Raw genomic sequence first — 25,363 nt, forward strand, 5'->3', positions numbered from 1 at the left:
AATATTGGAAATTGTTGTTGAAATTCAGCCAGATCAGACACCTTCGATGAACAGAGTAAAGCTGCAGGTAAGCCACCTATTAACCCACAAATGGCAGTGAGATTTAACCTGGGCAAAGAGTACAGCATCATGCATGTGCAAGGAGACAAGCAATTTAATGCAAAATTTGTCAAATTATAATATAGTATTCTTTTTTCTCCTATTTGCAACAGATTTTTTATTATTATTCAACTTTACAACAAACAGGCTGAATGAAAATTCAAACAATGAAAATTTCTCTGGATCAATTAAATTCAGCTGAACAATTAGTATCTTTTAGCGTATCTCAGTAAACGTTAAATTAAAGCCTGCAGCCCAGAAACATGTCCTTGTGTTTGTGCAGGCGCAACAACGGTACGCTGCCGCCCTCAAGTGAAAAATAAAAGAAATCGCTCTTTCTATGAATGTGCAATACATATAGTGCACTGCCAGAAACACGTTACTGTTTGTGTTCCGTGTCCTTTTTTAATTTATGCACGACTATTTATTACGTTTGAAATTGTCCCATAGGAGAATATGAGACTTTAAAAATCTCCTAATCTCTTCTGCAGTTTCACCACAATTTCTTGTTTACAATGGCAATGTTTTTAAATTTATATATTCATTTATTCATTTTTAGAAAAAAGAATCAGTATGTTATTACCGTTTATGTGAAGTATTTGAAATATTATAAGGTAGGGAACAGGTGCAGAAGCTGTATAACTGATAGTCCACAAGTTAAGAATTTTAAAAAGTACCTAAAAAGTACCAAAGGTAGCCATAATTATTATTTAGAAGAGCCATATACAGATAAATTTGGATGGTAATTATTGATACACTGATGTGCATGCATCTCGTTAACGTTTTAGCTGTTTCTGATTTTAATAAGCCTGCTTACTGCATATATTTCTGGGTACCAATGAATGCACAGCTACTCCACAGAGTGTTTCTTTACTTTATCTACTCATGTTTGGTTTATTTATTTGTTTCTATTCTTATTCATGCCCTTTAATATATGCATAGACATCGCAGGGCTGGGAGGAAGAGCATATTAAGAATTTATTCACTAAAAGGAAAAAAAAAAACAAACCTCTTCAAGGGATGACGATAGAGTGGGAAGGAATTAATTATAAAGCAAATACATACTTACATAATCCCCTAATATATATTCATGTCTATGTACATGTTGTTTTCATAAAGAAGGACACTGCTATGAAAAATAGGTTAATGTACCTTTAATGCATCAAGTTCCGGGTACAAGCCGTGCCGCACATGCGCAAAATTGAATGTTGTGGCGGGGAACGATCACGACAACAAAACTTTTGGACTGTTGACTCACAGTTTGACTTTATATCTTGAAATAGAAAATGGTTGAAGGGCCGGGATGCACATTAAACGGAGAGAAAATCCGCTTAAAAGTCCAGAAAGGACAGAAAGTAAAAGCGATCAGAGGCAGTCTGACAACATCAGCCGTAAGTAACCTTGTGAGACTGTATGTCACGGTGGAACAAGTTATGTAGTAAATTTGGCGTGTAGGCTAGCCACCTAGCTGTTATTAAAGAAGATCAAAGACAGCCTTCGTCTGTGCTTTTTTGCTGCTAACTGGCTTATATCCCTGTACAGAAAAACAGCTCCGAGACAAACGCCTTCCCCTGTTTTTATGGTTGTCAGTACAGCGGAGTGGAAACCCTGGGAAAGGAGCTCTTCATGTACTTTGGTCTACGTGCTTTAAGGTAAGCGAACAACTTTTATTTTATTTTCTTTTTTTTTTTTTGCTTTCTGTTTGTATAAATGTCTAGACATTTTCTGTCATTATCAACCGACTGTATGTGCACCGGAGTCTGGAGGGATGTCACCAATGAATGCTGCATTCAGTGTTTTTGAAAACTGTGACATCTGGGATTTTCTTTTTAAAGTGAAGCACATTTTTTTGAATAAGCCGATTAGCTTGCTGCTCTTTGATTCAATATTTGAGTCATCCCACTGTAAGCAAAATGTGTATAATTTGCAATACGAATCTATTTATATGATCATGCACTACTCTCATAAACAGTTTAAAAGATGGACATAGCTACTGTGATGTCACCTAAGGTTTCTGAAGATCGTATCAAGATGAGTGTTTGTGCTGTCACGATCCTGGTGTTTTGAAACCCAATATGATGCGTGAGTGGGGCGGGTCTGATTGTGAAACCCCACGTTCACTGGCTAACAACTTGTCAATCATAAATCGTTAGCCAAAATACACATAGTGTGACCAAAAGTTACAAAGTAGGCTTATTATTAATTAATTAATTTATTTGTTTTAATTTAATATGATCCAAACAGAGCGACTGAGCCTGTGAACTAAGCAGGAAAGTGTTTGCAGTGGTCATATTCTAGATGTCAATAGGACTGGAGTTATTTTTGCAACTACCAGAGCCACCCCCAGGTGGCTATTAAAAAAAACAAAAAACAAGTGCAGGTTTAAGGCACTCCAGCAATGGTTTCATTTTTTTCAAACCCAGAAGCTATGTCCATCTTTTCCTATCTGAGTTTCTAAAAAGAGCAGTCATAAAGTCTACAATTCGAATCAGTTCTTAGGAGGCTCGGGTTAACTTACAGCTTTTATAAGTACTACAAAAATGTATTTTTTTTGAGGCAGTAAAAGCTAAGCTATTTGTTCCCTTGTATTAAAGCCAGTTATTGGTTGGTTTATGTGTTTTGTGTTTGTACACAGCACAGTGTTCAAATCTTCAGTTGTGTTTTTACCTTTTGCCAATAATGGTGATAAGGAGAAATAGTCAATATGGATAATTTTGTTAAGTATGTTTGTATGTATTTATTTATTTAATCAAAAAAAACTAGAACCAAGTGGTTTTTGGTTATTTAGTGAATTAAATAGAAAAACATCCAGATTTTCAATCAGACCAATGCAAAAAACGACAGTGGTTGCAGTAGTGTAATTTGGAGAGATAGCAACTACAACAGATATTACTGCATCTACAGGAACATATTCATTCATATAATGCCACCCTAACTGTGCTCATATTTTTTTTTTTTTAAATGAAAATGTTATTTTGAATAATCATCATTGGACAGATAGATTCATATCTATGTAAATGAACTAGTGAGCTTTGTTGTGCAAGGCAAAGACACCTTGCACGATAAGTTTCCAAGGGTAGAGTTTCCATCCACAAGACCATGATCCTGTGATCGAGTGTCGAGTGTAAAATGAATCGAGACATGCTGTCTTTAAATGAAGTTTGCCTTTTTTTTCTTTGTCTTCCTTGCTTTCATCCTCTAGAGTTCACTTTGGTATGAATGGATCAATGCGTATAAACCCTGCTGAGAGGAGGGATAGGAAGGACTCCACTCCTGTGCTGGAAATACACCTTACTGACGACACTGTGTGCTTCTTTGACAGCACAGTGGAAATAAGGTAACAGGGACACCAGCCCAGCCTAGATAGATTGAGGTGACAGGAGTTCACCTTGGGCTATGAGTCTCATTGAGTGAGTATGTCCTACATTAGGCTGTGTCTGAAGACAGTGGCCGTTGTTGCATGAAAAACGCAGCCTTTTTGGCTCAGCATTTGTCCCGACCATTGTCTGTAAGGTCCTGTTGTAATGCTCAGCAGTCAGACCCACATTTTTTTTTGTTCTGTGTGAAGGTTTCACCTATGTTACTCCATCCCATAACAAACACACCTTACAGAATATATGAAAGAAACAATTTTGAAAAGTGTAACCTTGAGAGCGCCAGTTGACCCCGTGGCACACTTCCAATAACTGTCGCTATATATTTTCTGCCTTTTTCCATTACTACAACTGTGTATTTGCAGGTTAACAGAAGACTGTGAGCAGAGGGTTAGGGCCATGGAGAGTCTGGATGTATGCTCCTCCAAGTTCAGCTTCTCCCACTCAGAGGAAGCAGTGAGGAGCCAGAGTAGCAGGATGCTTTGCGACGTTCTCCTTGACCAAGCCGTCATGCCGGGAGTCGGCAACATCATTAAAAACGAAGCCCTGTTTGACTCTGGCCTCCACCCAGCCGTGAAGGTATGGAAAAGATGATGGATTGTGTTCAGCAGAGGAATACAAAACTCTCACAGAAAAAGTTTAAGCCCTTGTATTATTGAGTGATGTATTGCAATGAGGTGGGTAAAATAGGGAAAAGACAAACAAGCACATTGCAGCACAGATATGCCTTTCCCTCTGTGCCTTTTGAAAATGGAAATATTTTTTACTTTCATGAATGTACATGGTCCTTATTGCAACCCGAGCCGGCTTTTCTCGATGATTTATAGCATATATTTATCCTAAAACATGAATAAAATATTTTCTAATCCTGATCTGGAAATGATATCACATGAACTGTGAAGGATTCAATACGTCACATGGCTCTTTGGGAATATTTTTTTGGTAGGCAAACTATACAAGAAAGGTGTAATTTTTGAGTGGCCTATTTATTGCAGGTAAAAGAACTTCATAGGATGAATACTTCTATTACTCAAACATTACTAGGGGCTCCAATCTGAAATGAATTTTTGCCCTCCTTAGAAAGTTTTAGATAGGATATGAGAATATAGCACACTGAAGCAAAACATTAATCTAGGACTTTTGGCCCCTTCTTCTTCTGGGACCACTGAATCTTTATGAGCTTCTCCTCTATTACCAAGCCCCTAGGAGTCCTGAAAGATCAACAAGTACTGTTTTTATACACTGTCTGAGCCAGAGACAGCTTCTTGGTGGCTGGCTATTTTTCCCATTACATCAATTTAAAACAGTCTTTCTCATTCCCATCTGGTGCTTTATTGTTTATGTGCTTGTAGTATTGATTTTGATTGTGAAGTGCTATTTGTCTCTGTTTTAAAATGAAAGGCTACACAAATAAGGTTTTGTCTCCTTTTTGTGAACTGTAACTAAATGTGCTCTGTCATTTTTAGGTTCAGCAGCTGACAGATGAACAGATTCACCATTTGGTGAAAATGACTCGTGATTTTACTCTTCTGTTTTACAAGGTTAGGCATAAATCACAAGTTGGTCTTTTGGATCTGAATGGGATCTGTATGGGTTTATGTTGATCTGCGCACATTTAAATTGGGTATTTAGCTGCTACCTCATTTAGAGTCACTTGCGAGAATAGATTAACTAAAAATCCTGTTTTGCCAGGAAAGGAGAGCAAAAGCCAAAGCCCCACTACCTAGAGAACAGAAAAAACAAATATTGCTTTCTATACATAACAGAGAAGTGAGGAAGGGTAATCTTTTTCTGTTTTCTTTATCCTCATACTTTTATTTCTTCTTGTGTGCCCTCCTCATCTCTGTCAGTGTCGCAAATCTGGCTCTCCCCTCTACAAACATTACAAAGTCTACAAGCGTTCCCAGTGCGGCCAGTGTTTTCATGTCATCACAGTCTGTCGGCTTGGAGATAACGGAAGGATGACTTACTTCTGCGAGCATTGTCAAGAAGGAGATCCCAGCAGAGTGAACATAAGGTACAAACCCTTGTAGACCTTTATGACTGAGCAGGTATTATTCTTCTACAGGCTGCTCCTTTGAAAGGCTGTAAAAATATCCGCCACCAATTATGTTTTAACTAAGATGGAGATTAAAAATGTACCTTGTTTTTTCTCAACAATGCAGTGCATCCTTCTTATCAGTGATATCCATACAGGGATTAGTACCCATTTACACAAGGGATCACCACAGTGGATTATCTGCCTCCATCTCACCCTGTCCCTAGCATCCTCCTCTGTCACCCCAAACCTCTTTATGTCTTCCTTCACTACATCCCTGAATCTTATAAGTTGTCTTCCTGTTTCCATCCTGCCTGGCAGCTCCATATTCAATATCCTTTAACAAATATTTTCACTGTCCCTCCTTTACACATGTTCAAACCATCTCAGCCTTGCCTTTCTGGTTTGGTCACCAGTACACTCAACCTGAGCTTTTTCTAAACCTGTCCAGTCGGGCTGTGCGATATGACCAAAATCTCATATCCCGATATATGAATTCTATCGTCCGATAACCATATAAATCACAAAAATGTAACATTTTCTGTAAATTCTGTGAATCTCGGGCAGCTCGACTTGTGTGAAGTGTTTCCAGCTGCGCGTCATGTAGCTGGAGTTGAGTGTTTTAACCGATGCATGAAACGATACATTTTTAGACATAAGTTGTAACGGCCGCCGTTTTCTTTGTGAGTATTTATTACACGGCGTGCTGCGGGGAAAAGCCTGTTCTAACGTTTGAGTCTAAGGTTTATTTTTTAGCACCTGGCGGCTCTTTGTTAATTCTCATCCGTAAATAATCTGCTCTTTCACGTGATTCAGTTTATTTTGAAAAGTCTCAACAGGATCTTGAGCTTTATTGTGAAAGGTTTATGTGGAACATAAACAAGCGGACACGCGATGCTGTATCGTTGTTGTTGCTAACAACAACGCATAAAAACAGGTGCTTGTCCGTTCGTAGTGTGGTTATATAAAATATAAGAGAAAGAGAGAGAAATTAATATAGCCACTACAGTGGCCATCAAAATGATGAAAAAATATTGCTGTAAACAGTTTATTTTGCGACACCACGAAACAAACGATAGTGTAAAATGAAACGATAGACGTTTTTATATCGTCATCCGATATATATCGTTATATCGAACAGCCCTACTGTCCAGTCTGGTCATCCCCAGTGAAGATCTTCATTGGGATGTGTTTTTGTTACCACCTCTCTCCAAATCAGACATAATAGCAAAGCATAGCTTTTTAAATTCTGTTACACATCACTGATTTGCCACTGAAACTCATCTGCATCCACCTGCACTCTCTTCTTCACCTCCATTGTTTTGCACGGTTGACCTCATATATTTAAACTCATTCACCTTCACAATTTCATCTCATTACACATGCATCCTGTCTTGCTTCAAATGACATTCATTTCTCTTCTCTCTTGAGCATACCTCCACCTCTGCAGGTTCTTTTCCACCTGCTCTTTACTCTCGCTACAGATCACAATGTCATCTACGAACATCATAGTCCACAGAGACTCCTGCCTAGCCTCATATGTCAACCTTTCCATCACTATTACAAACAAGAAGGGACTTGGAGATGATCCCCGATGTATTCCCACCCCCACCTTAAGCCCATCTGTCACTCCCACGGCACACCACACAACTGTCTATCTGCCCTCATACATGTTTGTCACCACCCTCAGATGCTTATCTGCTACTCCCGACTACCTCCCTGCACTACCACTGTCCCTCTCTTGACACCCTATGGAATGCTTTAATTCCACAAAGACATCGTGCAACTCTGACCTTCTCTTCACTTCAATGGCATCAACACTCTCAAAGCAAACATTACACCTGTTGTAGTCTTTCTTAGCATGAAGCCTTACTGCTGCTCATTGATTATCACCTCTTACTAACCTAGCTTGAACAACTTATTTTCATATCTTTGTAGAATGGCCTGTCAACTTTATCCCTCTGTAGTTACTACAGCTCTGCACAGCATACTACCTTCATTAAGCTGCACATTTCCATCATCTTTACTTATATATAAGATAAACTTAATTCTGTTCTCTGTTCTGTGAGGCTCACCACAACAGTCCCAGTTTTTCTTGCCCACTCCTGCAAAAAGACTTCTAGTCTTATAGAATTCTCTGGGAAAACCTAATTTTAGGACATACTGGGAAAAAGAAATCAATAAAAATCTTTTGTATAAATGTTGGTTATATTATGTTTGAAAATGTAGGACTATCTGTCTTTCGAAAGAGCTTCCTCATCGCCTTTTGGAATAACGATCGAAAAACATGGTGTGGCCACTAAACACTAAATAGCTGCTGAATAGATTTACAACAAAAAGCGCTGGACTAATGAATGGAATAATAAGCAAACAGTGAAATATACTGAACTACATAAAAAGTTCACAGATAAATGGCTGTTTAAACACATTCAACTACAGGTGGTTTTGATGAATGGGATACTTGAGTCCGTTGGATAGGTTTTTGGTGGTGCATCGGATGAAAAAGGTTTGGAACTTGGGAGTCTAAGAACTATGAGTGGAAATATTCCAGTGATAGAATAAAGCGACAATTCCTCTTCTGTTACAAAATATGTACCTTTTGTATTTAAAATGCTAACACACTAACTTATTAAACATATATGGGCAGTAAAGAAACCAACATAGTAAAGCTAGGTGTCATTTTTCAGTCTTTTCATAAAGTTCCAAAGCTCTTTAGATAATATGTTCAAATTTAGAGAGGCCATCTTTGCAGGCAGATGGGCTTGGCAGGGAGTGGGAAGTGTTATGAGGGAAATTAATGCGCATATAAGGCTGTGTTTGCCAGACAGGGCACAGGCTCAACACCTCCTGGGCTGTGTTTGAGCAAAGCTTTGCGAGGGGTTAGAGTCTAAAGCCCTTACAACGCATTACACAGCTGATGAAGCAATCTGTGAGAAGTTTCCTGAAAGCCGCCGCTACTTTGCTCCTCCATGACTGTTGGCGCTGCAGATTTACCCTCTTGTCAAACATAGTCTAGCTTCATGTCAGAGCACTATCATGTACGCTTGGAGCAATTATATAAAACACATTTCATTCTTTCCTGTTTTCTCCTCTGCTTGAACTGTAATTATTTGCCTAGGTAAAAGTTTCATAGGTGTCTACATGGTTTATATCTTAATATATTACAACTGCTGTTGTAATTGGGTGACTGCATTTCTGAACAGAATTGATCAGAATCGTGTTTATTTGTGCAGACAATCCCAAAAAAATATGATAATTTAGGAATTATTTTACTGCTGAAAAGTTACATATATCTAAATAAAGTGACACTTACTTTTGAAAGTATAATATAGCTACGCTGGCATTTTATGGCCAATTATACATGAAATCATAATGCACCTTCATATCAAGTGTTAGTCATTTCCATCCCACAAAGTTAAAGGGGGAAAAAAGACTGTCACATATTTATCCAAGAACCTTTTCAAAAAAGTCAAACAAAAACCAGGAAACTAGGTACATAAGTATATCATTATCATCATCATTAACATCATTATCTCCCACTCATGACTGACACAGGGGTCTCTTTTGACCTCCCATTATTTCTTAAATAAGAAGCTAATTGAAATCGCTCTTTCAAGCAACCATTTTAGATTGTTATTGTCTCAATAATGTTCATTATGTCATTAAACAAAAGATGCTAGAGTCTCCAGGATACAGGACAATAAGGAAACAAAATGGGCTGATTCTGAATTCCACCTTAAATCTTATAATGACTGAAGGTGACTTTCTGCTTTAAAAAAACAAACTAAAAAAAACGTTCCCCCATGAGCCATTGTGATAACACATAATGGCTATCATTTGATCCAAAAATCTTTTCTTTATTAAATTAAATGAGCTACCCAGTCTAAAACCTTTCTGAAACTCATGAAGAACTCATCTTCATACTCATTTCACATTTAACTTCATAATGTACAGTGCTTAACAAATGTATTAATAAACCCTTCATAATAACCCACATTTAAGAAATCGATCATGTCAAAATCTCTGAGAAGTCAGAAATTAATCAAGAATAACATTCAACCATTAAAACTATTTTTTCTGTTCAGGGATGCAATTAAATAATTGTAATCTAAACTATAATAATTTTCCCCCACTTTTTAGTAAAACAGTAAATTTGACAATTCATGGATAATTAATTTTTTTTTATTTGAAATAAAAATTTCTTTTCATTAAAAATGTTGCACATACATGGCCTAACCATTACAGAAGCATTAAAAAAAAGGGGGGGATTACCAATACTGCTAATTTAAAGTAGCTGTAGCATAAATCTTACACTGGGTGGTGATCTAATAAATGTCATAAGCACAACGTATATAGACTATAAAATAGAAACTAACAGAACAGTAGGATATTATCACAATGCTGATACAGTATAATTGCTATTCTTAACATTTTGGAATATAATGAATGTTGCAATGAATTTTTTAACTGCTAATTGTGTCCCCAAAGTTAAACTGTCAGTATCTGTTTTGGGGTTAACTTGGCATTTACGTATTTCTGATAATATAGCAATTAACAAGGACAAATCATTGAAAATTACACATCAAGCATCTGTTGCTGTCTACATAAAAGAAATTCCCATTTAACAGAAATTTACATTTAACCATTACATTTGCATTCAACAACCCTGCTGTTTTTAACTGAATAATAGCTTAAACAGTAATATCTTCACCAATCTGTCTAAGAGTGATTGCAGTCAGTCCAAGTCAGACTGTGACAGGGTTTTTGTTTGTTTTTTTTTACATTTTTTTGTAGATACAAGGAGGTTATTTTCCTGTTTTTATTGGTGTGACTGGTCCATTATTTTGCTCTGAATTAAGAGGTAGCTTTGTCAAACTAAGTGTGTCCAGTGTTAATGTTCTTTTTCAGTTATACAATATATGGCAATGCTATGCTGCATCTATCCCACCCCTATTCTAAACTATATACAACACAATATATTTACTTATTAATTTTTAACCACTTTAGAGAGTTAATAATTCCAATTATTCTCAACATGTGGAACAGTAACATTAATAATACAAATGTGACTCACATTTAGTAATGTAGTAAATGTATGTCTGTGGAAACGCCACATTTTTGCACAATAAAATTCGCAGCAGCAGAAGTACATTATAATCATCACCGTTGCCCTGCTTTGTTTATTTAGTAAGCTTCCAGTCCGAAACAGCCTGATTGGTTGGGCCTGCAACAGAACCAGTGATAATGTGGCTAAGAAAGAGGAAGAGGACTGGGCCTGTCAGCTCTGCACACTCATCAACCAGCCAGCAGCAACAGCGTGTGATGCCTGCCTCACTCCAAGACCCAAGGGTAAGTGAAATGTTCTGTCTTCATAGTCACTCAATTGGAGCGAATAAAATGTCTTTGCTAACAAGAGATAAAACAGTAGCTATAGTTTTACTGTTTAGCTGAATGATATCTTGTACAGTTAGACAGCGATGCTTAAGCACTTTTCAGAAAAAGATGGAAAATGGCAGAGTGACACTGCAGCGAGGCGACGCAGCTTCTCTGTGTGTGTTTGTATGTTGCAGTACGGATAATGAGCATGTCTGTCAGTTGGCCATTTAGTGTCTGCAAGAAATGTCCTTGTAGTGTCACTGTTGCTGCATAAAGCTACAGTTGAAGGGTTTAAGGGTTAGTTTGTATTTTGTATACAGTCCAGTTTTCTTAATTAATAGCTGATTGAACAACTGAATAGCTGTCAACCCGAGGTTGTGCTGAGCTTCAAGGACATGGACACGTTGCTATGATGGCTTCACTGTGTACCCTTAAATTGTTTTCCTTTTTTGTAATATTTTATTTGAATTAAGACTACCGAGTCTTTTTATGTTAATCATTACCAGAACAAACCCCTTTAGTCCAGTGGTATTAGATAGTAAAATATTTCCCATTTTGGGAGGATGGGAGTGGGATTTGAATCCTTAAGTCCAATATAATCATCTGAGTTTTAACAAGGTTTAAAGGCTACGTCACATATGTCAGCGTCCATCTGGACTGTTTAAAAGATGCGTGTGAGTAAGTGAGAATAGTGGTGACATTTTGAGGTTTATTTAAATGAATAACAGACACTTATTTCTCCATGGAAAGCTGACTGAGCACACTCGCTCTTTCAGTAATACCCTGATTTGCATATGTACAGTTATACATTTGCAACGGACCCCTGTGCATATCCTCTGAATCAGTTGGGGGTTAAGGGCTTTGCTCATGGCCACTTTAATGGTAGCTTTTGAGGGACTGGAGAGTGATATTTATTCACAGTTCCTTGTTAATGACTGTTATGTCAGGCTCCATAGTCCATTACTGAAAACATTTTTAAAGCTTTTGATACGGTGGTTCATTTTGCATGAGGGCATTTTCAGCACCACATATTGTGTGACATTTCATTTGACTACACAGCACGGCAATATACTGCCCACTGATAAATGATACGGCAAGCTAACCACTTAAAACTAACAACAACCTGCATTTTATGGGTGCAGTCGGTGCATCAGAATGAGCTGCAGCTGCTGAACATGAATTGAGTTTCTCTCTGTGGCTCCATCTCCCCAGTCCACACAGATGACATTAGCGTTGAAGCATCACCCTTCACTGCTGATTTGATTAAATACCCCTGCACTGCCTTCAAGAAACCACAAGAGGAGCTCAAAGTCAACTGGAGGTCTGCATTTGGGACTTCCACCCTTGTTTTCTCCGACTTAAGCAAGAAGCCAAAGCCTGCAAAAGTCCCGCTTGCCCAAGCCGGGAGTCATTTGAATTCCTTGGCGGCAGAAGGAGGTTTATATAAATACAGTGTTTGCCAAGGGACAACAAGCCCCAATTATGCCTCTGGTGGCTGGCAGAAGCAAAGAGCCGAGCTGTCCGATGGGGAATCACTGGCCTCCTACAGTCACACATCCAAGAAAATGAGAATTGATCACAGCCCCTTTCCCAGTAACAGTGCTCAAAATGGAACCCCAAACTCAAGGTGAGTGAATCTCTTACTTGGATATTCATGGGTAAGTTTTTAATAAGAGAAGTTTTGCAACTTCAGGGAAATGAGTGAGATTTAAGAAGGGAACCCCCAAAATTTAGTATTTTAATACAACACACACACACACACACACACACACACACACAGTCATGGTAGGATACTAAACATACATTTTTTTTTTTTTCCAAAAACACACATCAAGACAAAATGGTTAGTTTGCTAATTAGTGTTCATGTGACAGCTTTGGCTGTGTTATATTTTCAGTGCATTTCAAACTGATGACACTATCTCTATACTCCTGTCAGTACCCACAAAATGGAAGCGACAAGCCGTGCAACCTCCATTCCTCTCAGTCCCAGTGCCCCTCGCTGTGCATCCCATCGTCGCCCAGCTGTCCTCAGAGTGGTCCACAAGGAGGGGGAGAATAAGGGACGACAGTTCTACTCCTGCTCGCTACCCAGAGACACCAAGTGTAACTTCTTTGAGGTGAAAGTGGAAGGCAGCTTATCTGTTTTCGATTTGCTTCTCTTGTTTTCTAGCCTTTGCACAGTCTGTTAGCAGTCTGTTCACTAAACACTTAAATAACTGAAATAAAAGTTTACAACTGTACATCCAAGCTAACCAAACTTTATTTTCACTGTTGCAGTGGGCAGACTTGCACTTCCCTTCTTGTCACCACGGGAAGCGCTGTTTAATGAGGACTGTTCTGAAACTAGGACCCAACAACGGCAGGAATTTTTACACCTGCAGCTTTCAAAAGGGGAAACAGTGTGACTTTTTCCAGTGGGCCGAGAATGGACCAGGGGTTTCCATCCTATCTGGTTGCTAATGTCATATATTGCTCCCAAGTGAAACCCTGAATCCTCAATGTTTATAAAAACAACTTGATATAGAAATGGGGTGGATGACAAGTATCAAATATATCAAATATACCCTTGCTCTATATTCCCGTCCATTTAAGCTTCTGACCTTCAAATATTGGCCAACTTCTTTGTTCGTACCAGCTGTAATAAATCTCTAATAAAGTCTGTTTCAAATTATTTGGTATTATGAGTTTACCTTTAATTAAGACATGTAGATAAATCCAAAAATGCAAAACCATCAACAGTTAAAACAGATTTTATTTAGCAAATAAATGATCATAAAATTTGCATGTATAGTATTAATTCTAAAGATATGCATACAGTTATAAATTATTTAAAAGCAATCAACAGATTTTAGGACTGGTGTGTTTGTCTCGGAGTTTGCTACCATGAAGTGGAACTTGTCTAAGCCGGGGACTTTGTTACAAGCTGCACCTGCAGAGATGAAGAGGAAATTGAAGTACTGCAGGAACACAAACCTTTATAACCCTCTCTCATTAAGACCCCATTTAGTTGTGACATGAAATTCGACTTTTAAATGCATATGCTGTCTGACAATGAGAATTCTTATAACCTGTTAACATCTGTTTATCCAGGTGTCTCATTCAGACCTCATTTTCTCTGGTGCCAAAGTAAGAAGCAGGTGGTAACGAAAACATTGTGGATGTAGGGTAAATGGATACATTACTTAAAGATGAAAAGGTTGTCTTATTTGAACAAGAAGAGATGAAGGGTGTGCCGCTTTGGCTGACACTCTAATTTCAGACTTTGTGGTGGTTGACCTGAGAACAAAATAACTTCTAGGGTAGAACAAATTTTGTTGGAGCTGATGAGTAAAGGTAAAAGAAACAGAAGTGAAGACAGCTTCATTTAACTTTAATGTTGCTGTGATCTAGTTAAACCCTTGTACAAAAGATTGCTACAGCAATGCCTGAACTTCATTAAGGCTGCTATTTCTCAGTCCCAGAAAGCATTTGCTTGAAAAGTATGTATGCATCAAGTATGCTTTTCAGCATACTTAATGTTACCGTTTGTTAATGATATTATAGCAGTAAAATATTGTTTTAAAGCCACTGGATTATGGTTACATTTTTAATCTTTAAATTTTGAATTGTATCTGTTCAGTTCAGGTCTAATTTACAAAGGACTGCCTTGTTATCATCTCCCTCTCAAACATGTTTATGATAAAGTTTTAAGTGAATATTACTTTAAAGAAATATGTATACATTTGTCAGTTTTTGTGCCAGTACTCTGGGCAAGGAACTGTACGATTTGTAAACTCCAACACTCACCATAATGCCCTGTTGTGTTAGCACATATGATAGCTCCAAAGAACTCAGAGTAATGCCTCTTGATTCTGGAAATGGCCGACTTGCAGGCTGCTGAGGGATCCACCCCGGCCCTCATCAACTCCACGGCCAAGTAGCTGTTGGCAGGATTACACGGAGCACACATGAGGCAAACTAACAAGTGCTGTCAGGGCCTCCAACCAGGATCATGACAGTGATGCGCTTGAAGTCATAACATGGGATAAAATAACGCAACAACCTGAATAATTACTTAATGGGGAAAAAGAAGGATTCCTGCCTCACTCTATGGTATACAAGAACATAATGCACAAAGTGTACAAAAATTAACATGAGGAGCATTTGTATTAATGTACCATTACTTTTAAATTATTTGCTCCATCCAGACACTGCTGGTGTCATTAACTCCATTAGCCTTAGGTCAATTGTACAAAACAATGAGTGACACACTGCAAATTTTCTATAATTGACCTCGGTGAAAGTATGGGGGGGTTTTAAATGGAAAATTTCCAAGAGCCTTGTTCCTCAGTGAATTATTCTGACAGGACAAGTACAATCCTGCATGTTGTTTTCCAGACTGCATTGCAAGAAAATTAGTTTGTGTTAACACATAAATATATATATATATATATATATAGTGCATCCAACATAGGAAATCATCTCATAGTCAGTTAAACATTTAGAATTCATGGATAAGCAGTTTAAGAATGATTCCAACACAGAAGGCAACCATTTCTAAAATGGCCTGGTGCTGCTGCAATTTGAGAGCATAGTCCTTGGGCAGAGTTGTAATCAGACATACCAGGTATAGAAACCTGGGCTTTGAAAAGGGCTTTCTTTCACTAGTAACACGGTTCTCTAACCACCCAGCAGTTCCTGGAAGTGAATAATAATCTGATTGAAAATGGGGACCCTTCAGGTTGTGTTGTGCATGCGTGTAGCTGAATGTTAAGCTGGATTCAGCTCAGTATGTGTGCACGCTAAACTATCCTAGATAAATAAAGCTTAAAAAAAAATAACCCTTCTGAGACAAATATATTCTCACAGCCTGGAAACAAACAGTCGCTTTAGTGAAATCTCACTTCAGCTGTGGAATGTACAAATGACAGTTTTGGGGCAACATAGTCACACCTCCACTCTTTATAATACTATTTTTGCACTTGCAGCTTGGGGCTCAAGCCCAAAGTTGGCTGTTTAAAATCAACACACGTCCCATATGTCGATATTCTCTTTGAAAAAATAAATAAATAAATCTGTCAAGGAAAAAGCCACCCAACAGTCCTTTTATTTAAACGGTAGCTGGGAAAAAAGTCACAAAGAAGTTTCAAACCACACGAGATGTCCTAAAGAATTATAAGTACAACAATAGAGTAACTTCACATTGTTTTCTGGAATAAATATAACACCTATTTTGATTTACTGAAATAATCTACAGAGTGAAAGTAAATCTCTTCCCACCCCCTTAGTTACACTTAAGAATAAACCCCTCTAACATGAGTTATGTTGCTAAGTAGATTCTTTTTTTCCTGACACAAAAGACAAAAAGCTTATTTATTATTTATTTAATAATAAAATGGTTGAGGTACCTTGGTAAAAAGCGCATCATGACATCTCCATCTCCAGTGGCAGCAGCACCACCAGCTAAGCTGTCTACGTAGGCACCTGCACCCACTATAGGAGAGTCCCCGACACGACTGCAGGACAGGAAACATGAGCATGTAAACACAGTAGAGTGCCTCATAAAAAGTACACAAAAAAATATGCATCTGGATCTAACCCTGAGCTACAACCCTGTATGTAATCGTATATATGGATAAAAAAAACATTATAATGTACATACCCTGGAACCTTGTGAGTTAATCCATTGGTTGATGTACCAGCAGCCGCATGGCCATCACGATCAAGAGCGATCATCCCTGGTGCAAAAAAATAATTGATTCTGAAACACCAGCCACCTCTTCATAGGTTTAAAAAAAAAAAAAAAAGGGGGGGGGGGCTAGACAAAGTAATTACAAGCTCCCGTGTGAGCTAGTGTCGACACTGATTAAATTTTTTGAACACACCATGAAATATCCCAGTAGTTCCAAGCACACTGATCAGTAATATATAACTCTAGCTCCAACCCATTAAACTGGGAATTCATGTAGAAGCAATAAGGAATATTTATTTTTGAGTAGTATTTTTGGACAGAAATACAGATTCAAACTCTAGAAACTCTACAGAAAGCCTTCTTTATGTGGCCCATTATACAACTAAACATATTTTCATACCTTTCTGGTTTCAATGAGGTAGTTAAATACTAAATTATAAAATGCCTAAGGAAAGCCGACTCTGTGTCAGCTGGTAAAAACCTACCTATGGTGTCATGGGCATGGATATTAGCATGCCGTGCCCTCTTGCTCTGTTTCCACGTTGCCTTCGGCCTGTATGGTCCACAGGATTTGGAAGGCTCTGGACTGACATTCTTTCAACAGAAGAGAAAACTGCATCACTGTTTCCATAATGCTATTATCCCGAGACTCAATTACTGTAATGGCACACAAGCTAGACATGCTGATCTGCGAGCACTCTGATTTGCCATGATTTAATTACATAAAACCATCAGCGCTATTGTCACCAAGTGGTTTGGTATTTAATAACATACAGTAGGGAGTCTTCCCTGTCTTTCAGTAGTCAAACATGTCATGGTGAGACACAGACAACCTTTTGGACCACCTCAATCTTCTGGATAGTGTGTCAGCACAGAGAACAAGATGTGGATATCTGTCAGAGCATGGGGGTAGTTTAAGAAAGGGCTCCCTGCCTCTAACTCAAGGAGTCTTGTCTGCTGATATGAGTGAGTCAACTGACTGTATAGAGTGGTGTGAAAAGTTCAGTCTGCTCCTTTGAAGTTACAGGTAAGTGGAATCCCTTTGAGTTGGGTGAACAGCTGTAAAACCTGTGACTTTTGAAAACCCCTAACAATATTTGTGCTTTGGGTGCAGGTTAAATTTAACATGTGGACTAAAAAGGTCTTTTAATACAGAATGTGTAACAGAAGCAACTTTACTTCTTTACACTTTGTTCATCATGCCAAAGCTCGAATGTGTTCTCAAATTACCTGTGCATTAGTAACAAAGCAAAGTGTGCTATATTCTATTCCAATAAGGTGAATTTAAAACCCTTTAAAACATCCAAGGACCCTTTAGGGTAAGAGCAAGTGATCAGTGTTATCTATTCCTCCACTACTGTGAAGATGAACTTTGAACAGGCACTTCTTGTACTGGGCTGTATAGCTAGTTTAAATTTAATCAGTTGAGCACTGGATACTCTGTAAACAGATAACAGCTGATTTAGTTTGGAGATTTGGGGAAGTTATTGGCGAAATTAACAGGAGCATTCTATAGAAAAGCAACAACCCACTGCTGTAGGGCATCACCTCTACCACAAAAGCTGGCTCTTTTATGAACTACTTTAGTATGCTTGTCAATTGTCCTGTTTAATATCAATCTTTTAGAAGCAGCACGCCTGTAGCCAACACAAGTGAGAAAAACACACAGCCTAAAACACACACACACACGCACCTTTCGATAATTAGGTTGGCAGCTGCCCTTCAGCCACTCTGAGAAAATATTCACAGATTTGTTGGTAGTCAAGTCTTCTGCAATGAAGCCCATGTTTTCAGCAAACACTGAAGCTATAAAAAGAGAAGTAATACTTTCAGGTCAAGTTAGACATTCTGGACCACTCTGACCTTGGGTTATAACAAAAAACAAAGGGTCACAAACAAAGGAGGGACTTGAGGCAATTCCATCTCATTTAAACTTGTCGCCTTGGTTTTTGAAGGTGGACAAGAGGCCAATGTTCTGAATGCAAGTGACCTTACTACTTCCTGAAGAATAAAGGTTCAATAAGGATTCGCTGGATTGTTAGGATTTCTCGACATATGAGCTATGTTATTTGATTTAAAAATACTTTACATTGGGGAAGAAAAAAGATTCAACACTGGCCTCCAGATTCCTTTAAACGACTTGCATACCAGTGTGCAGTTCTCACAATGTGCTAATTTAGTGGAAAAGGAAAAATAAAAACTCTTGTGGTTTGGAATTCTCTTTATGCTCAAGACTTTTTACTGCAGGTCACGAGGTCTACAGATTAAAGATTAAACCGTGTCTGAAATTCTTTGGCTCTAATAAAACTGTATGATATTGAACAAATAACAAGAATGTGAAAACAATTCCTGCCGACGTAAACCATAATAATACCTGATTCTCCCACTAGCAATGTGTGTTCAGTGTGCTCCATCACAGCTCTTGCAACTCCAATGGCATTCTTGATTCTTCTCAGGTCTGCAACTGCTCCCACCTCCATTGTATCACTGCTCACAGAGAATCCGCAGAAAATAAACATCATTTCTGGTTTACTGGGCACAAACAGTATCTGCAAGTCATATATATCAGTCATAAACTAGTGTTAGGAATGAGTGCACGCTCCAACAATAGGAGCATGCATCACACACTGCCCTCACACTGCTAACCCCCTGTACCCCTCATAAATAGTTGCCCAGAGATGAACACAATGTTTTTCAGCAGTAAGGGAGTGTATGCACTGACACACCTGGCTTACTTAGCGGTGACTGTAACACACCATTCTTCAGCTAAATCCAAATAGAGAAATGCCTGGAATTTTCTCTGAGAGTGTGAGTGAATGGAAGCTAATTTTTAAGGGCTGCCCTTTGCGGTGGTAGTGTAATAGGCTACATTATACTGAAATGTGTTTCTAATATTTATCAAAAGAAACTAAAGCCTCTAGAATTTCCACAGAGCTAACTCCTCCCTGACACAGTATCAGAAATTCAACAATTTTGCAGAGCTGATATTTATTGCCAGACTGGTCTGCTGGATTACATTAAATTTTATGGTTTAGATTCCAGCACTCAGAGGCTACAATACATCTGCTGGTGATACCTACTGGATTTCTTATGCAGCTATATTGGATTGTGTGGAGGAGACTATCCTATCCTCGCAATGTATTCATGACTTTGTAGCCAAAAAATGTCAATTTCCCTGCAAAATAAAAGAAGCACTGTTCCACAGAGAAATAACAAACAGCTTGCTGCTTGGTTTTGTTGCAAGATTACATTTACTTCCCATAAAAACTTCTGAGTGGGTAAATGTAATATTTTAGGACATAATAATTGTTAAATGTTCAGATCCTACTGAGACTGTTTTATTGAAGAACAAGTTACAGGAAAGAACCAGTTAAGGCTCGTAAAAGCCTTAACTAAACTGTAGGAGCTTAATTAGCATGGTCAAGATCTAAGAAACTCTCTTTTAAATATATGTAATTTCCAGTTTTAAAAAATGAAATCAATCCTATACTCATTTAGGCTCAGGCATTCATTACATACTATTAAATCATAAGATTTGGGGGGAAAGCTAGACAAATATGAGCTAGAGAAAAACGTAACAGTTTTTAACTGCATTATCAATCTTTATTGCTTAACTGTGCTGTTATAGAAGTGGCTTTTTTTTTTACCCCATGTTAGATTTTTACTAATAATAAAAGCACAGGACATGTCCACGGTTTACCCATTCATGATCAATGCATCCAGCGTGGTCTCCCCAGACTCATCTGGGCTCCCGCCATAGCCTACACTGCCATCACACTGCTCCATTTCACAGCGGGCACAGCCTCTCTCCACTGCATCCAACACTGAGCCACCAGACTGCAGGGCACTCCATGCTGCAGACACAATGAATCAATCAGCATGCAATATACTGTACAATGAAACAAATGCTGTCCCCATGACAGGAAGCCTCTGCCAGTCACAATTTTCAAGGGTAGGATGGAATCCCTCTGTCTAGCAAATCTGTTTGACAGAATTTTGACAAAGACACTGCTGACAAAGCCTTGAGAGATATCTTGTACATTTGGTAGTCAACCAGTGTAGCATTTGGCTGCAAAATTTAACAGAAACACTTGTCAAACAAGTGTTTTGTTTGGTTATCTTTTGTTGTAGGGTATAGAACTGAATTGATGGCATCTGCTTGTCAAATTTTAAAATCTATGAGCTAAAGTTTGTCTTAGATGACCAGTACAAAACAGAGGTATTAAACAGAAAACACACTAGCATTTGGTCACTGATCCCCCAAGTGCCCAGGGGGGGATCAAAATACCAACTGGTAGCCTGCCACCAGCTTGCTTCTAAATTCATTGTGTTCAGCACCACACATATTCTCCCTCTTATCATTTATGACTTAACTCTCTTGAAATTCTATTCTCAAGTTAGTGCTCTTGTCTTGAGATATAATTCTTTTTTTCTTCATATCAAACTCTGCATTACATCCTTTTCTTTTAGAAAATGCTGCTGAATGGAAGAGATTAGCCTGCTATTGTCATCTGCTTCTGTAAGCCCCCAAAGGAAAGGAGGCCTGCATGGGCGGATCAATAGCCGTGGCTCACAGACTACACCTTTAAATATCTCGCCGCAAAACAGATAGCTGGGTACATTTTTCATTTTCATATCCTCCTTGGGGAAAAGAGGTGATATGCATCTGATAAATGAAAGGGCATCCATCTATCAAATAGTGAGATTTTTAGTTAACTTTAATCATCTACAGGTCTGAGCTGTTGCTCAAAATATGTTGAATACCATTTCTATCATTTTTCATTTTGAGCTGTGCACCTGGTGAAAATCCACTTGACGGATAAGTCCCAAGCAATGCTGAAATATTTTCAGTTTCAATTTGAACATGTCCAATGTATCATCCAGAAGGAAATCAAATTGAGTATGGACAGACGTGGCAATGGCAGCTAAGAAGCCTAGCAGGTTCTGTCCATTTCGCAGTCCCATCTAAGCCGCTAATGGCCTTACATACTGTATGGATAAGCTCCATGTGAGCCACATGAATACAGCAAACAAACAAAAAAAACAGTTCTCCTCTTGGAGAATTTTGTATGCATTTTCTTGCATTATAATGCAACAAAATCATAATGAACACAATGATTCTTGCAAGTGATGACCAATATGTATCCATAGAAAAGCCTACAGTCCTACAGAGCAACAGCAAACAGCAAACCTTTGCATTTGAGAACCAATGGCTGTGATTGTCACCAAGTACCACGATGCCTGCTAATTAATACAACATGACTCTACTGACTTTAACAATAAATTCTGCAGCTAAATAGAATTATAGACAGTTATTTTTATTTATAATTTATGTGTCATTTCTGAAAACCAAACTAATACTCTGAGAAAACTGTCATATTAGACTCAACAGGAGTGCAGCTGCTAAATCCAATTTGTCCTTCTATTCTGAAGATCATGAATTACCTTATGTTTTGTTTGTTTATTTTTTTGTCTGCAAACCTACATAGCTGTAACTTTAGTGAAATATTGCACTAAAACCCACAAACTCTCTCTCCCTCTTTCTGTCTGTTTGCTCACAAACTTCTCCTTTAAGTGATCAGGAGTTGAGCAACCAAAACTGGTGCACAAGTACATCTTGTAACCCTGAAGGTTCCAATCGATAATAGATATTATGCATCATGTCGCTTTGCAACTGTACTAATAGGCTATTTTATATTACCGGTATTTAAATTTCAGGACAAGATCTGATTTACTAAATATTGAATATTTCCAAAGAGTGATGTTTACACTATCAATATAGCATTACATCATTTGACACATTAACTTATGAAGTTTACTGTATTAAGGAACTTGCAAGTATGCCATTATGAACTGAATGGGGTTGGCAGCTGGCTAATGAGTGTAGTAGTAGGCTTATTTTTATCTAATTATTTATTTTTTTAAATAATTAGACAGTTGACGTGGCCCCTTAATCATACATATGAACACATTTCGCCGTAGATGAATATTTAATAGCTCATATTTATCATCTGTTATTCATATAAACACCATCTACCCACCTTACCTTTTCTTACTTTTCTCAACATGATTAAGTATATCAGTTTGCCAACAGTATAACAGACCAAACAATACAACAGCATGGATATACACTAGTATGTAAATTATACGTTAGGACACTTACAAGTTGGATCTCAATTTGAAAGCGGAAGTATAATACAGAGCGCAACAGTGGTATAAATTCAGTGGGCTGCAAAACCCCTCGTGACAAATCGCCCACTGATTGTTAAAGCTCAGCCAGAAAACAATCGATCAGTATATATATATATATTTTTTTTTATTTTGGTGTGTGTGGATTCTGTTTAACTGCAATTTTAGACCACAGTGTCACGTGACTGGGCTCCAGCCTGAATGAATCTTTCTTTTTTTTGTCTAACACAATTCATAGTCGTGTAAAAGATTGGCCTACCTGCAGCCGCTGCATTCTTGAATGGCCAAGTATTGATCACAAGAGGTAGCGATGCATGTCCAAGCGTTAAAAGCGACGTTAAAGTGCAAATCAGTAGAAATGTAAACATTTTGTCCTGTCGATGCATGGATATTACTACAACACTTTTATCACTTCATTGCTATATTCGCGCGGTTACCATTTACAGCCCCATAAGACGTTAGAAAAGCAAACACACAAGAGCTGCTTGAAAAACACAACTCGTGTGTTTAATTAATCTCGCATTTAAACTTCCTTGTTGGGTCACATGCTGAGTGGGTGGGTTTTTTCCATTAAAGGAACAGTCATGAAAAGCTCACGTGAACTGTGTTATCTTATGAATAATTTTATTTTTTGTCTTTTTTTATTTAAATACTTCGAAGGGGGACAAATATTCACTATAGAAGTAATATTGGCTTCAAACATGAAAGAGAACTTGTAAACCTCTTTTGCGACAGCTTTCACTTGTTAGAAAAACCAGCATATAGGAAATAGTTTGGAAAGTACTGTTGTAAATTTACAGTTTTCTAATATTTAACAAGCTAATGTGCTGCTTACTAGCACAATATTGATTCAGACTGATTAACTTTGTATGTGAGGAAAGCTAACGCCTGCTATCGTGCTAATTTGCTAGACTAATAACATCCAGTTGTATTCTTGCAGCCACCTGACCTTTTTATTGGCTCTACTCATTACTTGCACCAGTGCGTTCAGACTTGACCGCTTGAAGAGTGTGTCTAAGTATTTGTTGCTTGTGCTTTCAGCCATTGTTGTTGTTTGTGTTAGAAGGTTTAATCTCAGGACAGTCTGTTTGTGCTTGGCAAATTTCAGCAAGTTGACAAAGCTGCCCCATAGAGCTCCCCTTGTTGCTGGCTATTTTCTCAGGCTATTTTCAGCTTTGCCTGCTGTGTTGCTGCAGTTATCTTGACACATATTCAGTTTGTTAGACGTAGGGTATATAATATACATTTGTTGCAGGACTTCTATGGTTGTCTCTCAGTTTGCTCATTGTTGGTGTTAGATAGCCTTCTGTTATCTTTATCAAGCTCCTGCATCTGCCCATGTACAGTTTTTTCCACACATGCAGAAAAGGTGTCTCTTGGGGTTCAATTTGATGCTTGTTGCCATCATACTATTGATCTCTGTATTATACCCTAAAAAACTAACAAGATTGTGTGGCTGAAGATATGCACTCTGGTGACACTTTCATTGCAGGCTCTGCTCTCATTACACCTCTCCTGTCAGGAGAGGAAATAACTGAAGTTATACAAAATAAGAAGCTGTACACACTAAGTATTACAACATAAAATGCCAACGACATCAAGTCAGCTCAACTACAAGACTAATAAAAATGTCCAGAAAGTGTCCAGACCTTTTTTCTTTTTTTACAGTCCTGCTATTGTTGTAGACCTGTAATTACAAATAGATAAAAACGAGAGAAGTGAGAACCTCCAGGAACATCAGCCATATCAACAGCACACTATCAAGAACTTTTTTTCATGGGGCTGAAGCTTATCTCAGCTGTCATCTGTCCTAGGGTGAGAGGCGGGGTACATCCTGAAAGGGTTGCAAATTGCAGAGCTGACACAGAGAGACAGACAAGCATTCATGCTCACATTCTGACCTACTGCCAATTTTGAATCACTAATTAACCTAAAATGCTTGTCTTTGCACTGTTGGAGGAAGTGGGAGTACCTGGAGAGAACACACATAAACTGGGGAGAAAGCTGAGAGCTGGCTGGTGAATTCGAATCTAGGACATTCTTGCTTTGAGGCATATCATTATGGTGTTACAAAGTTAATCATATATGTACTTGACTCACCCTGTGGGCAGTCTTTGTTTGTCCTTCAAGCTCAGGAACTTGAGGGTCCTATGCAGCAACGTATCTGTTTCTAGAACTGCCCTCATCTGGACAGAGATCAAAGATGTCATTTCTGAAATCTGCTGGAGCCATTGGTCCAGTTTGGGGGTCACATACCCAAGTGTTACAGTTACTACAGGGACCACTGTTGCCTTTACCTTCCACATCTTCTGTTGCTCTTCTCTCAGTCCTTGGTATTTCTCAAGCTTTCATCCTGATGTTGTTGTTATCACTTGATGTACCTACATCTACCACTATGACCTTTTTTCTCTGCTTGTCCACCATTAGCGGGGCGATCGTGGCTCAAGAATTGGCAGTCCATCTTATAATCGGAAGGTTGCCGGTTCGAGCCCTGGCTCGGACAGTCTCGGTCGTTGTGTCCTTGGGCAAGACACTTCACCTGCTGCCTACTGGTGTTGGCCAGAGGGGCCAATGGTGTGATATGGCAGTCTGCCCAAGGGCAGCTGTGGCTACA

General features: G+C 38.4%; 2 protein-coding genes across 2 annotated transcripts; one reads left to right on the forward strand and one right to left on the reverse strand.

Moving 5' to 3' along the window:
• The first annotated feature begins 1,192 nt into the window (after positions 1 to 1,192).
• Positions 1,193 to 13,547, forward strand: neil3 (nei-like DNA glycosylase 3). The gene is made up of 10 exons (XM_005919410.3): positions 1,193 to 1,490; positions 1,642 to 1,751; positions 3,302 to 3,436; positions 3,839 to 4,052; positions 4,940 to 5,014; positions 5,324 to 5,490; positions 10,700 to 10,860; positions 12,100 to 12,514; positions 12,826 to 13,006; positions 13,167 to 13,547. Exons 1-10 carry the CDS (start codon positions 1,386 to 1,388, stop codon positions 13,347 to 13,349), a joined length of 1,746 nt encoding a protein of 581 aa, XP_005919472.1. The 5' UTR covers positions 1,193 to 1,385; the 3' UTR covers positions 13,350 to 13,547.
• Positions 13,548 to 13,623: 76 nt separating this feature from the next.
• Positions 13,624 to 23,310, reverse strand: aga (aspartylglucosaminidase). The gene is made up of 9 exons (XM_005919411.2): positions 23,009 to 23,310; positions 20,261 to 20,414; positions 18,935 to 19,047; positions 18,254 to 18,366; positions 17,046 to 17,154; positions 16,531 to 16,606; positions 16,277 to 16,384; positions 14,676 to 14,809; positions 13,624 to 13,818 (listed from the first exon to the last, which is right to left on the reverse strand). The coding sequence occupies exons 1-9, from the start codon at positions 23,133 to 23,135 to the stop codon at positions 13,718 to 13,720; spliced, it is 1,035 nt and encodes a 344-aa protein (XP_005919473.1). The 5' UTR covers positions 23,136 to 23,310; the 3' UTR covers positions 13,624 to 13,717.
• Positions 23,311 to 25,363: the final 2,053 nt, after the last annotated feature.

The sequence above is a fragment of the Haplochromis burtoni genome, unplaced genomic scaffold (assembly GCF_018398535.1).
Source record: "Haplochromis burtoni strain Fernald_Lab_line unplaced genomic scaffold, NCSU_Asbu1 Contig_33, whole genome shotgun sequence".
Classification (NCBI taxonomy): domain Eukaryota; kingdom Metazoa; phylum Chordata; class Actinopteri; order Cichliformes; family Cichlidae; genus Haplochromis; species Haplochromis burtoni.